This window comes from Cydia splendana, chromosome 19 (assembly GCF_910591565.1).
Source record: "Cydia splendana chromosome 19, ilCydSple1.2, whole genome shotgun sequence".
In the NCBI taxonomy this organism is placed as follows: Eukaryota; Metazoa; Arthropoda; class Insecta; order Lepidoptera; family Tortricidae; genus Cydia; species Cydia splendana.
Window position 1 is genome coordinate 2,110,059 of NC_085978.1, and position 15,945 is coordinate 2,126,003.

General features: G+C 43.0%; 1 protein-coding gene across 1 annotated transcript; it reads left to right on the forward strand.

Moving 5' to 3' along the window:
• Positions 1-3,679: 3,679 nt before the first annotated feature.
• Positions 3,680-15,696, forward strand: LOC134800304 (retinitis pigmentosa 1-like 1 protein). Its single transcript, XM_063772805.1, has 7 exons — positions 3,680-3,716; positions 5,380-5,542; positions 5,990-6,159; positions 6,910-7,011; positions 8,190-8,335; positions 9,425-9,533; positions 14,765-15,696. Exons 1-7 carry the CDS (start codon positions 3,680-3,682, stop codon positions 15,694-15,696), a joined length of 1,659 nt encoding a protein of 552 aa, XP_063628875.1.
• Positions 15,697-15,945: the final 249 nt, after the last annotated feature.

Consider the following 15,945-nt stretch of genomic DNA (forward strand, 5'->3'; position numbering starts at 1 on the left):
ACTTTGGAACCACTTTATAGTTTTCTGGTCAAAACCATAGTAGGTTAACTTAGATAATAGCAGATTTATATTTAAGCAATCGAAAGCCCTCGAGAAATCAAGGAGCACTAAAAGAGTGCACATGCCTTTATCCTGAGCATCCAAAATGTTGTCAGAAACATCAAGTAAAGCGGTTGTAGTGCTACGTCTTTTACGTATTTTATATTAATATTATTTTTAATGAACATATTAAATATATTAAAAACGGGTCACTCACGTATTTTAAGTCGAAAAACGCTCTACATGTTTCACTCCGTACCGAGGAGTGTCATCAGGAGCTTGCGTTTACGGTGACGGACCGGCGCAGACTGCGGGCCGCAGCTCTCCGCGCCCGATGACTCGGCGCAGGCGCCGGTGGCGGCAAGGGGGGCGAGAAACTACCCTCATTTATGGCATTATTGTCAAATGATGGGTTGCACACAACACTTACTACGTCATTCGCTAATGGTACGGAGTGAAACATGTAGAGCGTTTTTTTTTCGACTTAAAATACGTGAGTGACCCGTTTTTAATATATTTAATATGTCTGTGTCTCACGGAAGTTTTGTTAATATTTTTAATGAATATTATTTTTGTTTTAACTAACCTAATAACCTATCTAAAGGATAACCTTACGAAAATCCTAAATAGTAAAAGGTTTCAGTATTAGGACTAATGATAATATGACAAATAATACATTATGACTTAAAAGTTTATGTCAAACCAAGGAACCCACCTTTTCAAGCTTAAATGCTGAACCGATTTAGATAAATTTGTTATACAGATATTTGGAGGCCCACCAAAGGGCATAGGATAGTTTTTATCAAAAGGAGTGTACAGGTTTTTAAAGGGTCGGCAACGCGCATGTAACACCTCTGGAGTTGCACCATGCTTACCACCAAGCGCGCTGTATGCTTGTGTGAGGAAATCGCGAATAAAAGTTAATTTCAAGGAAATAAATACATGGCTTAAGTGACTGGCCCATAACCTGTTGTATTGTACTATTTTTTAGGGTTCCGTACCCAAAAGGTAAAACGGGACCCTATTACTAAGACTTCGCTGTCCGTCCGTCCGTCCGTCCGTCCGTCCGTCCGTCTGTCTGTCACCAGGCTGTATCTCACGAACCGTGATAGCTAGACAGTTGAAATTTTCACAGATGATGTATTTCTGTTGCCGCTATATCAACAAATACTAAAAACAGAATAAAATAAAGATTTAAATGGGGCTCACATACAACAAACGTGATTTTTGACCGCAGTTAAGCAACGTCGGGCGTGGTCAGTACTTGGATGGGTGACCGTTTTTTTTTGCATTTTTTTGCGTTTTTTTTTTCATTATGGTACGGAACCCTTCGTGCGCGAGTCCGACTCGCACTTGCCCGGTTTTTATGTAAAAAGAATACATTCATCAGTGACTTGTATATGCCTTAGTAGATAATGTAATACGCAATAATTATGAGAATTAGAAAATAAAGTTCACACGCAGGCCAAGTCAAAGGAATCTTATTATCTTTTGGCACGAATAACAACACATACAGTCAGCAGCAGAAGTTGCTAAGCGGGCGAGGTGTTCAAAATAACCTTGACACGTTCTTATTCACTCAACAATAAAGTCGCGTCAAGATCATTTTGAACACCTAGCCCGCTGAGCAACTTCTGCTGCTGACTGTACCTGGACATTGGTTTCTGACAGTTTCACATTATGATATATAGGTAATTGACATTTAGAAGTTTCGTGTCTTAAATATACATATATGTATGTGTATTATCAATACAAAGTTCGAAATTAAATTTTAAATTACCTAGTATGTATTCTAATAACTTTTAGCAACAACGGGATATAGTTCACAAACAGTTTAATATGACATAATTTTATGATCTTCATCTACAGAACCAAACATAACCAAATGATGCTTTATTATAGCAATTGCACGAAATTAATTATTTAAAAAAACACTAAAATCACTTAAGGGGCCCACTGATTAACAGTCCGCCGGACGGTATCGGCCTGTCAGTTGTTCGGAACTGTCAAAATTTTGTTCTTACTGACAGGCCGATACCGTCCGGCGGACTGTTAATCAGTGGGCCCCTAAGTATTCCCATAACATTTTAAGGTTTCCCTCGATTTGTCCCGATCCCATCATCAGATCCTGCGGGCTCAGCACGGTTCCATTTTTATCGACTATCACTATGCGCGTCCCTTTCGCACTTACATACTTGTTAGAACGTGACAGGCATGGTGACAAGGGATAAAAACGCGACCGTGCTAAGCCGCCTGATCACTCTAAGAACCGAAAATATACATAAAAATACTTGAATTCCGTCAGATTGAGACCTCCCGTCCCTAAAATGTTGAAAGTACGTTAACGTTACGTTACGTACGAACGTTAACTATAGTTCGTTTTTTTTAGCATTAGAAAAACTTGAAAGAAGGTAAGCGATTTTGGCATGTCTTTTAATTGAAAAACGCTGTTTAAAAATCAGTAACTATTAAGTACTTATGAAAGCAGAAGAATATAAATGATCGTATTAGATTCATAATTGTTACATATTTGCCGTAACTTATTTTTAAAATGTGTTTTTCAATTAAAAGACACATCAAGATTGTTTTACCTTATTTCTAATGCTAAAAAAACGAACTATAGATACGAGTACAAAACATTAATCTAGATTTCCCACTTGTAGGCAGATTAGACTTGTTTACTTGGCGAGCGCACTACCGTGCTTCCGCGGCTTCCTACTTTATCATTTAATCCATGATTATATTGATTATTTATGTACGTCACGAATGATTATTGCCAAATTAATTAATCCAATGTAATTAATTAATTGCCAAGATGAAATCGTGGGGAGTGTTAGTGTTTTTGGTGGCTGTTGCCGGAATACAGGTACCTATTATAATAAAATTGCCAATAATTATTAGAAAACAATTAAATTACTTGTGATTTTTTCCAATTATTTCTCAAATTTTGATAATTAAGGCTAGGTTTTTTTTCTATTTTTCTGCTGTACAAATATGAGTAGGTAGTTTTTTCACATAGGGGCTATTCATAAATTACGTCATTTAAAATTAGGGGGGGGGGGGGTCTGGACATCGGATGATGGTAGCATAACGTGGGAGGAAACGGGGTCATTCGAAGTATGATTTTTGGATGATTTTAGGGGGGGGGGGGTCAAAAATCGTCAAAAATAGATGACGTAATTTATGAACAGCCCCATAGGCTAATTCACATTTTTTTTTAAATATATTTATAGGTAAATGTTCGCTATCTCTTTGATAGCCAACAGATATTTTTGAAGTGAAAACTTCTTTAGCGGCGCTGTGCACTTTTTGTGACGGGGAAAAAATGTTAAACTCGCGACAGGTCACGTGACCGACAGATTCAACAGATTGAAAATTCGTAAGACGGACACGTGACCTGATCGAAAAAATTGTTACAATGTCATTGATTAACTTCTGCCGGCACTCCCGGAGTTCAACCCATTGTTTTTTATTTATTGAAAATAACATCGCTATATGCAAACGAAAAATAACTGGTTTAAAATATGTTTAAAACTTAAACGATACCTACATGCTCGCGTCAAAAAGGCAGCCGCCATTCGTGTGACTGTGACGTCATTAATTTAGGCCCCTTGTTGACGGGCTAAAATCATTGCAAATGATGAATGATGATGATAGAAGGGCTCATTTAGAACGATGTGAGAACTCGCATGCGAGTTTCATTAGATTGCGGGTTTTGATCGGTCGGTTGAATTGGTCGTAACCAACAGTCCGCAATGTAACTAAAATCGCATGCGAGTTCGCGCACTGGGTAAATCAGCCCTAACCCCTTTTAAGGAATATATCGAATTACCCTGTAGGTACTTAGTTGTGTAGCTACCAAGGGGTAAAAACAAATTATTTTCTCAAGAAGAAATTTATGATACGACGTACATATTGGGCATTAGCAAGTCGAGCATTGGGAAGTAACCTAATATGTACTACATATTAGGTTACTTCCCAATGCTCGACTTGCTAATGCCCAATAATTGACACCCAGCTGAGAATAAAGTAAAAAGTAAAAACTGGGACAGTGGCGAATATTCGGACATCTACGAGTACCTTTTATATTAGAGAGTAGGTAGATTTAGATAATTGATATTTATTGTAAATCCCATTTATTTCTAGTTATAGTATATACCTCGTTTTTTTAGCATTAGAAAAATGGTAAACAATTATGACGACACTTTGACGACATGTTTTTACTGAAAAACGCTTTAAAAAATAGTATCTATTAGTTATGAAACCAAAATATTGTAAATGAATATAGGTATTATGGTATATAATTGTTACATATTGCTGTGACTTATTTTTCAAAAGTGTTTTTCAATAAAAAGACCCATCAAGATTGTTTATCTTTTTTCTAATGCTAAAAAACGAATTACCTACAAAATCTAGCCTGTCAACGATTGATTTCAACCGGATTATCGTCACCGATAAGCTGGATTACATATGAATAATATCAGTAGTTATCTTGTCAATTAGGAAATAATACTGATAAGATTTGACGTTTTAGGTATTCGCCGAGGACCTCGCGTTCCCTGAGAATGCAAGAAGTAAGTAGATGAAATCCGCTTAACATTGGGGCCTTACTGATCCGTTGCAAAAGACTGAGTACAGTGGAGAAGGTTGGAGGAGGCCTATGCCAAAAGGCACACCGAACTGCGGGACATTTTTTGTTTTTGTTTACAAAACAAAAGAATAATATCAATTCAATAACCGTATGGATCGGAAATAAATGGCTATTTAGAATAGAAGTAACACAAATGTCCCAATGTTGGACACCTTTTATATTTCTATAGGATTTAATGATTCCCGCTATATAGTTCCTATGATTGAAATGCTTCCCAGTATTCGCAGGTCCCAAAATCTAAAAATATGAGAACAATTGAACGTATAGATAAGTACACATTTCGCTCGCACTTATTGGTGCGCGTGAGACGCACAGCGAGTCGTGTCAAAGTCGTATCTTAACAAGATCAAAACCTTAACCAATTGTTTAGTCAGAATTGGCTTCCATTTTGTAGTTACCTATCATCAAAGAGAATTTAAACTAAATAATGTAGTCAGTACATTTACTGCCATCATTCGACACAAATAAGTAACACTTTTAGAACGCCATTTGACTCTGATCCTTATTTTTTCACTGATATATATGTGTTAAATTTGTAAAATGTCAAAAAGTATCGCCATCTAGTCGAGGATAAGAAAAGGTATGGTGCCATCTTTTCGAGCAATTTCGAGTGATGGCGCCGTACCTTTGGCCTACTCTCTAAAGCAAAGTACAGTCGGCAATACCAACATTGTATTTACATTTTTTAGGTTCCTCCACTGCCCGTATTGTGTCCGGCTGGGAGGCCGCAGAGGGCCAGATCCCATGGCAGCTGTCCCTGCGAATGGTGGACCCGACTGGGGCTGTGTCTTCATGCGGAGGCTCAGTCATCCACCCTGAATGGGGTCTGACTGCCGCTCACTGCACTGCTACGTACGTATTATATATACCAAATATAAATAATATATGTACACTTCAAACTCTCGCGTTTTGTACACATATTTAATTACACAAACGGGTCTACCGCGATATAATTTCATTGTGTTTCCCTTAAATTCCGACGTTTCCGCTGAGTTGCACCAGCTGTGGTCACGGAAAGACTGACGTCCCAGCAAATGTCATCGATGCCGTCACCACATCTGTGGTCATGCCGTGACCACAGCTGGTGCAAGTGGTGCAACTCAGCTGAAACGTCGGAATTTAAGGTAAAAAGGAGCTGGCGAAACGTAGTGTGTTGGACCGGCAATCCTAAAATATAAGTTCAAATCTCACGCTGGCAGAGTTGATCACATTTCCTTATTTCATTGTGATACCTACACATCTGTATATACAAGTTACAAATAGAAGTCATCCATAACTCACAGTTCCCATATCTTCCAGCCGCGTAACCATGGTGCTCCGCTGCGGCGCAGTCAGCCTTTGGCGTCCGGAACTCATCTTTGAGACCTATGAGTACTTCAACCATCCTCTGTATATTGACGCCCTGCAGTCTGTCGTGCAGCCTCATGATATATCTCTTTTAAAGTTCCAACGTACCATCACCTTCTCTGGTAAGTTGTTGACTCTTCAATCATCATACCTCTTGTAAGCAACACCGAGTACTTCGATTATCCGTTGTACACCGACGGAACTGAAATTCCGACGTACCATCATGTTTGCATGCATTACGCAACCCTGCAGTGTCAGGGAGCCGACCGCGGAACCGCCGAAACTTAACACCCATCGGCCAATACTCCTCCTAGCTAGATGTTCAGTCGGAACGCTCACCACAAACGAATTAAAATTCGCATTGTGTTGAGATTCCAACTTCGCGACCCTCAGGATGAATCCTGTCTTCGCTGTCACATACTTTACTATGTCATTGACCTTCGATAAGGTAATTAGAGTAGAGACACAATCTTTTCAACCATGCACTCGCTGTACACAACTTTCAACATACCACCTTCTCTGTTAAGGGCCCCTCTGATTAACAGTCCGCCGGACGGTATCGGCCTGTCAGTTAGAACAAAATTTTGACAGTTCCGAACAACTGACAGGCCGATACCGTCCGGCGGACTGTTAATCAGTGGGCCCCTTTATGTATCCGATCTCTGTTAAGACATGTCTGTGATCGATGCGGCAAGAAATGCCGATGGGCTATTGGATTATACAGCCTTCGCAGAATACCTCCTTAGACGCTGCAATTGTCATCTGCATAAATACCCTGGCCAATGATGGTAAATTATGTAGTTTGGCAGACACTATGTGGTTTAAATACAATATTATTATATTCTAGAGGTAATTATGTGTTGCTTTTTCAGACCGTGTGCAGCCCATCCGTGTGCAGAACTCTCTCGATAGGAACCGCAACTACGATGGCGTAAGGCTTATCGCTTCTGGTTGGGGACGCACTTGGACCAACGGTAAGACACTGGGCGCTGTATGGTTGGCTATATCCACGTGATATAACCGTCACTATTTAACACTGCGCGATTGAAAGTGACACTGTCTTGATCACGTTGACGAGCAGACAACAACAACCATCATATCCGTAGGATGGTCTGAGGGGCCCACTGATTAACAGTCCGCCGGACGGTATCGGCCTGTCAGTTAGAACAAAATTTTGACAGTTCCGAACAACTGACAGGCCGATACCGTCCGGCGGACTGTTAATCAGTGGGCCCTTTGAGATGTACATTTTATCAAAGAGAATAGAGTGTATAGAGGCGGATTGTCAAAGTAAATTATGTAGCCACTGTAAATTTACCACCATCTTTCGACAGAAGATTAAAATTGTTAGAACGCCATTTGACTTTGATCCTTATTCTTTCACTGATATGTGTTAACTTGTTAAATATTAATATTAACGCCATCTACTCGACTGTAGGCCAAAGGTACGGTCATACGGTGCAATTAATCTTTTCGAGCGTTAGCGCCATAACCTTCAGCCTACTCTCGAGTAGATGGCGTTAATATTAATATTTAACAAATCAACACATATCAGTGAAAGAATAATGATCAAAGTCAAATGGTGTTCTAACAGTTTTAATCTTCTGTGGAAAGATGGTAGTAAATGTACTGTAGCTACATAATTTACCATGACAGTAACTCTCTATTTCAAATCCTCTTTGGTAGGATGGTCTAAGAGATGTACATTTTTAACCGACGAAAAAAACGGAGGAGGTTCTCAAGTCGACGCGTATACTGCAACAATCGTTCATTCATCCCCAAAAACTTTTGTAGATATATCTTTAATTTTACATGACCGTAAACGAACACGCACAAGTATCTATAAGTGGCCATATTCCGTTACTAAATTAATAAGGGGATGATGTGTAAATGACCATTGGTTGTTTTGTATGTTCTATCTTATAGTGGACTTGTGGGCTGAACCCCTTCTAACGTATATCTATCCGGTCTATCCTATAGACATCGCAAAGTTAAGTTAAGTAAATTTTTTGCGCTGTACCTTACAGGCGGGATAAATTTTTTTGTGGTTTACTTACACTCAGAAAATAATAAAAACGTGATACATATGTACTTATTTATTTTACTGTCCACGGAAAAGACCTTTTTCCAAAATGTATTTGACCATCCGCAGGAGCTACTCCCGAGAACCTGCAGTGGGTGTACCTGGCCGGAGACTCGAACCAACGCTGCTCCTCTGCCTTCGGCGGCAGCTCCATCATCGTCGACTCCACCATCTGCGCCAGTTCCTACAATGTCACCAGCCAGTCTACTTGTCAGGTAAACAATGTCATCATTCGCTTGCCCTTGTCCCATTCACTTGGGGTCGGCGCAGCATGTCTTTCTTTTCCATACCTCTCTCTCGTCATCTCATCGATCTATTCTGTTCGTTTCCTATCATCTCTCACACAGTCCATCCACCTTTTCCTGGGTTTTCCTTTCCTTGTACCTAGGGAGGTACAAGGTTAGTAAAAAAACTAAGTAAATAAGCGAGTACCTATAATTTCTTTCTAGTAATATACCTACATAATTACGAGTATGTACATTTTCGTACCTACTAAATAACAGTTTTAGGACTTTAAAAGTTAAGTACAGTCAGTGTTGTTATGGTTGATTTCAATATGCTTCGCGAAGGATTAAGAATTTTTAATCCATCATTGTAGTGCGAGCGAGAGGGAAAATGTGGTAGAAGGGATCGGCATACTGAGCTCGCACGGCCTGCCGTAGCGCGTAAAATACCTAAACTCGCTCAATGCCGAAATGTAGGTAATAGCGCTCTTAACCTTATATATCTCTACACCCAAGTGAAGCTTTCTTTAGAAAGAAAGTTAAGCTTTAGGTGGAGGGCCACCTCCACATTCATTCGTAGGTAATATTTCTCGTCACATGACTTTCATCCCTCCGCATCACATGCCCGTACCACGCTAGGCGATTTGCCCTTACTTTTTCTGTTATTGGTGTAACTTTCAGGCTATCCATTCTCGTCACGCCACACATCTATCTTAATATTCTCATCTCCGCTTAAACGTCTTTGTCGTGTAAACAATGTAAGTACCTGACCTAAAAAATATAAAGATAGACTTGCCTTGATGACCAACAATTATGCAACAGGAAGATACAATATAATAAGTCTGTACCGACAGCCGTGGCTCGCTCCGCGATTTCGTCGCTTTGCTACAGGTAGCTAGAAGTACATCCGTTCCACACCAATTTTGGGGAAAACCATAAGCCGCGCGTGGCGCTGTCGCCACCTAGCGGCCATATCGGTGCTGATCGTAACAGACGCGTTTTGTAGAGAGTGAGTCTTCTGTACCTAGTACTATTATTTATTCTGTGGTATCGATAATAAATTGTACTTATTAACTACAGGGTGATAGTGGCGGCCCTCTCGTCGATTTGGAAGAGGACGGCAAATACACGCTGGTCGGCGTCACGTCCTTCGTGTCAGCTCTAGGATGCCATGCTGGCATGCCTGCCGGTAAATACTTATTTTACCCGATAAGGCTCGATCGTGCTGCCGGCAATCTGCAGCACGATCGAGCTCGAGTGTGTAAACTATAAACATACTGCCTACCACTCGCTTCGCTTTCGAGTTTCGGCAATGGCAGACGTCTTCGGCTAGTTTGGTGAAAGGGTCTATTACATTTCTTACGGCTCGATTCGGGAAATGAATTAGAGATTAACTAGATACGATATAGTAAAGATATGTGACGTTCCACGGCAAAAGGTACCTTATGGCGGCTGGCGCCGCGATTCGGGAAATGAATTAGAGACTCCCTAGATATGAAATAGTAAAGATATTATCTTCCCGAATCGCGCCGTTAAGGTTGACTCACGCTAGACCGGGCCGTGAGCGGGCCGGAGCTTCCGGCGCGTCGTTTTCTATGGAAAGCACCACGTGATCACCGATCACCCGTCATAGAAAATGACATGTCGGACGCCCCGGTTCGGGCACGGCCCGGTCTAGCGTGAGTCATCCTTTAGGGCCACTGGCGCGTTCCAGGGTCCAACAGCTAACTATTAACTCGGAGTAAACAGTACAGTTTACCGTAGGGGTATTTTCTTAGTAATTGGTTTGGTTTTTGCAGGTAAGTATATTTTAGTTTGTATTTTAGGGTTCCGTACCCAAAGGGTAAAACGGGACCCTATTACTAAGACTCCGCTGTCCGTCCGTCCGTCCGTCCGTCTGTCTGTCACCAGGCTGTATCTCACGAACCGTGATAGCTAGACAGTTGAAATTTTCACAGATGATGTATTTCTGTTGCCGCTATAACAACAAATACTAAAAACAGAATAAAATAAAGATTTAAGTGGGGCTCCCATACAACAAACGTGATTTTTGACCGAAGTTAAGCAACGTCGGGCGGGGTCAGTATGTGGATGGGTGACCGTTTTTTTTTTGCCGTTTTTTGCATTATGGTACGGAACCCTTCGTGCGCGAGTCCGATTCGCACTTGCCCGGTTTTTTTTTCTAGGTTTAACGTTAGTAGTAATATTTGCCGTGTGGTGTCGGGCGAGAATAGCACCACCCCCTTTCTTCCCGTGGGTGTCGTAAGAGGCGACTAAGGGATTGAGACGCTGACAGCTAGGCTTAAAAAAAGAAGGAAAACTAATATTAAACCCGGATCTGGAGTCACCGTTTAGGCGCAAGCCAGGCACCTGCGGCCATACCGACACCACACGTACTGACTCGTCATTCCTGTGGAATATGTCGGGGAGGAGAGAGAGGGTGGTACGGGTCTGTCCCAGGCGCAGCAGCATCCGCGGAGAGGGCACTTCGCCCACCTGCCGTGCAGGGGGGAAACAACACGGGGAGTGGCAGTTACCGGTTATAAGTCCGCACGAATAGGCGTCGCATGTGCGGGCGCCAGGGGCCACTCCCGACAGTAGGAGGATCCATCGAAGATCCACTGATCAGTTACCGCCTGCTTTAAGTTGAGCAATCCTCGACCAATAAGGTACTGATCCGCCTCAGCGTTAACTTGTCTTGTCTGGGTGAACGGGACACAAGCTTTACAGCTGGACGTTGACGCTGTAATACCAACCACCTGCTCAGAATGCAAATAAAACTTTTAAAAGCGACAATAGTTCTTTCTACATGCGCTACGCGACATGGAATGTCCGAACAATGAGGACAGGTTTTCCGAACACCTGATGCGAAAACCTTGATTGTGCTCAAGATCTGCGCAAAACTTACAATATTGACGTGGAACTCAACAGGTTAAACATCGATATTGCAGCTTTACAGGAGACCAGGATTGAGGATGAGGGTTCTTTGCGCGAAGCTAATTACACTTTTTACTGGAAGGGCAAGAGTTCTTCGGAAACACGGGAGCATGGGGTAGGATTTGCGGTCCGTAACCATCTTCTTGGTGCAATAGAGACACCTGTAGGTGTATCTGAGCGCATCATGGTCTTGCGTCTTAATACTAAAAGCGGCTACGTCACTTTGATCTCCGCTTACGCACTGACGCTTAACTCCAAGCCCGAGGCCAAGGACCAATTCTATGACCAGCTCGATGAAGTAGTTCGCGGGGTGCGTCCATCCGATAGGCTTCATATTTTGGGCGACTTTAACGCTAGGGTTGGCCAGCTTAAAACTGACTGGCCCGATTGCCTAGGTGCGCATGGTGTCGGTAAGCTAAACGACAACGGACAACGATTGTTGGAGTTCTGCTCAAAATATCAACTGTGCGTCACCAATACATTTTTCAAAGGAAAATTGATGCGAAAAGTCTCTTGGATGCATCCCCGCTCAAAACACTGACATCAGTTAGACCTTGCCCTTACCAGAAGGAGGGACCTGCGGGAAACGCTCCATACACGGACGTTCCACAGCGCCGATTGTGACACTGACCATAGTCTTGTTTCCACCAAAGTTCGATTAATCCCAAAAAGGATTCATTCTTCCAAGCCTCTTGGTCGAAAGAAAATCAATCTTTTTAAGACCCGGGACTTGGAGGCATTGGAGTTGTTTGGGGCTATAGTCCGCGACGAAATATCGGCATGGGACGGTTCCCTATCAGCGCAAGTCGAGTGGGAAAAAGTAAAGTCCCTTCTCACAGACACCGCAGGAAAAGTTTTTGGGTACCAGAAAACAAAGTCTCACGACTGGTTACTTCAAAACGAGGAGCACTTACTGCCCCTTATAGACTTAAAACGGCAGGCTTTCCTAAACTTCCGCCTAAATCCTTGCGATGCTGCACGTGAAGAGCTCAAAAAGGCGAAAGCCTCACTCCAGCGTAGCTCTCGCTTCTACGCAAACGCATACTGGACAGTACTCTGTCAAGGAATTCAGGCATGCGCAGACGCAGGAAACATGGGCGGTGTTTACGAAGGCATTAAGCGAGCTCTTGGATCTATTATAAAAAAGACGGCCCCTGTAAAGGAAGCTGACGGCTCTGTCATTACAAACAGCAGTCGCCAGATGGCAAGATGGATGGAATATTACACCGGGCTCTATTCCTGTCCAGTTGACATTCAACCAGAAACTATGGGACTACTCCCGATCCTGGATACTTGGCACGAGTTGGACTCCACACCTACCGGAGAGGAACTATACCTGGCCGTGAAACAGCTTAAAAACGGTAAAAGTCCGGGCAAAGACGAAGTGTACACCGAAATCGTCAAGCTTAAGTGCATCCTTCCTGTCCTTCACAACAACCTGACCAAATTTTGGGAACAGGGCTGCGCGCCTCAAGACATGCGTGATGCTAATATCATCACTCTTTACAAAGGAAAAGGCGACCGCGGTCATTGCAATAATTACCGTGGAATATCTCTCCTTAGCATCGTCGGCAAAGCTTTTGCTAGGGCCACCTTGGCTAAACTACAAAAGCTAGCTGACCGCGTATATGGGTCAAACAGATCACTGTGTTATGTCTTTCCTGTAGACATACACAAGAGTTAAGGGCTATAAAGGTTAATTTTCTTATTTAACCCTTATCCACGTGAAAAGGTCCTCCTTTTATTTAGAGAACTATGATAAAATCATTGCTTACATGCCCACAAGCTGTTAACTATTGCCCACAGGAGAGAAAAATGTACTGTTCGCGATAACACACTAGTTTTCTCTCCTGTGTTTGACCCATATCCAGAGGCACAATGCGGCTTTCGGGCCCAACGGTCAACTGTCGATATGATATTTTCACTTGGACAGTTACAGGAAAAGTGTAGGGAGCAAAAGAGTCGACCTAAACAAGGCCTTTGACACTGTGAGCAGAGAGGGGCTATACTCGGTTCTTGTCAGTATTGGTTGCCCTCCAAAGCTCCTGAAGATAGTACAATCATTCCACGAGGGTATGGAAGCCACAATCCTCCACAATGGCGAAACATCTGCTCCCTTCGACGTACGCCGAGGCGTTCGACAAGGTTGTGTATTGGCACCTACGCTCTTTGGAATATTCTTTTCTGTACTCTTGAAGGTTGCTTTTGGAGACGACCTACAGGGCATATACCTGTACACAAGATCCGACGGTCAGATGTATAACTTAAGGAGGCTTAAGTCCAAACGCCATAGAGAGGACTTATTTGTAGACAGCCTTCTCTTTGCTGACGATGCCGCATTCGTCGCTCACAGTCAGCCTCAGTTGCAGACAATCATGGACCAATTTTCAAGAGCCTGCAACCTCTTTTCCATGTCCATCAACGCCAAGAAAACCGTCATACTAGCGCAAGGATGTTCAGTCCAGCCAAGGATCATACTTAACGGCGCACCTCTCGAGGTGGTCAGCAAGTTTTGTTACCTTGGCTGGCTTGTGTCGAGCAATCTCTCGCTTGACGCGGAGATCGACTCCCTCATCGGCAGAGCAGCCAGTACGTTCGGGAGGCTCCGTGCAAGGGCTTGGGACAACAAACATCTCACGGTAAAAACGAAAATGCTTATTTACCAAGCATGTGTCCTAAGTACACTTCTGTACGGAGCGGAATCCTGGACTACTTACGCAAAACAAGAACGCCGGCTGAACACCTTCCACATGCGCTGTTTGCGGAGCATACTTGGCATCACATGGAAGGATCGCGTGACAAACGAGTCTGTTCTAAACGATGCACAGCTCCCTAGTATCACAGCCATACTAAAGAGGAGACGACTGAGGTGGCTTGGGCATGTGTATCGAATGGAACGGACTCGTTTACCACGTCAAATCCTACTAGCTAGGAGAGATTGCAAATGCAAAAAGACCGGTCGGGCGACCAATGCTGCGCTACAAAGATTGTGTCAAGCGTAATATGGTTGCCTTTAATATCCCATGCAACCAATGGCAGAAACTGGCCGAAGATCGACCCATGTGGCGACGTGTTGTTCACGTTGGCCAATCTAAGCACGACGATGCCTGGTTTACCTCTTTAAAAGAAAAACGCTTGAGGCGCCACGAGCAGGCCTCTAACCCCCGCCCACCTGGGGGAGCATACACCTGCCGCGTGTGTGGACGAGGGATCCTCTCCCGCATAGGGCTATACAGCCACGAACGCAAGTGTCTTTACCGGGATGCTGCTTAAAACATCTGACACAGATGAAAAGACCTATTATTAATATTTAGGTACATTATGTATACATTTAATTAATAAAATAAAAGTTTAACCCTGTATAAACAATTAACTCCGAGTTAGTTGGCTAACCATGAAAAGCGCAAGTGGCTCTTACTATATTACTACTGTAATTCCAAAATTTAAACACCATTTAATGGCAAAAAAACTTTATTTTTCCAGGTTTCATTCGTCCCGGACACTACCACGATTGGATTACCGACGTGACCGGTATCAACTTCGACTGGGTCCCAGAACCGCCCACCGACTCCAGCGAGTCCAAATCCAGCGAGTCTAGTGAAAGCGAAGAAAAATCTAAGTCTGCTGAGTCCTCTGAGGAAACCTCTGAGGCCGAATCTAACGAAACTCCTGAGGCCGAATCGAATGAAACCCCTGACGCTGAATCTAACGAAACTCCTGAGGTTGAATCAAATGAAACCTCTGAGGCCGAATCGAATGAAACCCCTGAGGCCGAATCGGATGAAACCCCTGAGGCCGAATCTAACGAAACACCTGAGGCGGAATCAAATGAAACACCTGAGGCTGAATCTAACGAAACCCCTGAGGCGGAATCGAATGAAACCCCTGAGGCCGAATCAAATGAAACTCCCGAGGCCGAATCAAATGAAACACCTGAGGCTGAATCTAACGAAACCCCTGAGGCTGAATCGAATGAAACCCCTGAGGCCGAATCAAATGAAACATCTGAGGCTGAATCTGGCGAAACCCCTGAGGCCGAATCAAATGAAACACCTGAGGCCGAATCAAATGAAACACCTGAGGCTGAATCTAACGAAACCCCTGAGGCGGAATCAAATGAAACCCCTGAGGCCGAATCAAATGAGACTCCCGAGGCCGAATCAAATGAAACACCTGAGGCTGAATCTAACGAAACCCCTGAGGCCGAATCGAATGAGACCCCTGAGGCCGAATCAAATGAAACCCCTGAGGCCGAATCGGATGAAACACCTGAGGCTGAATCTAACGAAACCCCTGAGGCGGAATCGAATGAAACCCCTGAGGCCGAATCTGAGGAGACTAGCGAGGAGGAACAGTCTCGCCTTTTCTGGTCAGTCTTCCGCGGTGCCTCGTTGAGTGCCTTTGGCAAATATTAAATTAAAGAAGATAAGTAGAATTTAATAAAATAAAAGTTATTTTGAAATAAATCTTGTGTATTTTAGTTCTATATTTAATTCCCTTAAAATCATATACACCGTGTTTTTTTTTATTTCCGTTAATTTCAAGGGTGCATTTCTGAGCTTAAATCAAGTAACTTTCTCAAAGACACCGATATTCTAATTAACTCCATTTCGGAGATAATCAATAATTTATTTTTTTCCTATAAGGCCTCTACAAGCGTGTAC

Excerpts from the sequence above, each read along its gene's own strand:
- LOC134800304 (XM_063772805.1), top strand. The coding sequence starts at position 3,680 with ATGAATGATGATGATAGAAGGGCTCATTTAGAACGAT. Across the intron at positions 5,543-5,989 it reads GCCGCTCACTGCACTGCTAC|CCGCGTAACCATGGTGCTCC; the intron begins GTACGTATTATA and ends CATATCTTCCAG. Across the intron at positions 6,160-6,909 it reads ACGTACCATCACCTTCTCTG|ACCGTGTGCAGCCCATCCGT; the intron begins GTAAGTTGTTGA and ends TTGCTTTTTCAG.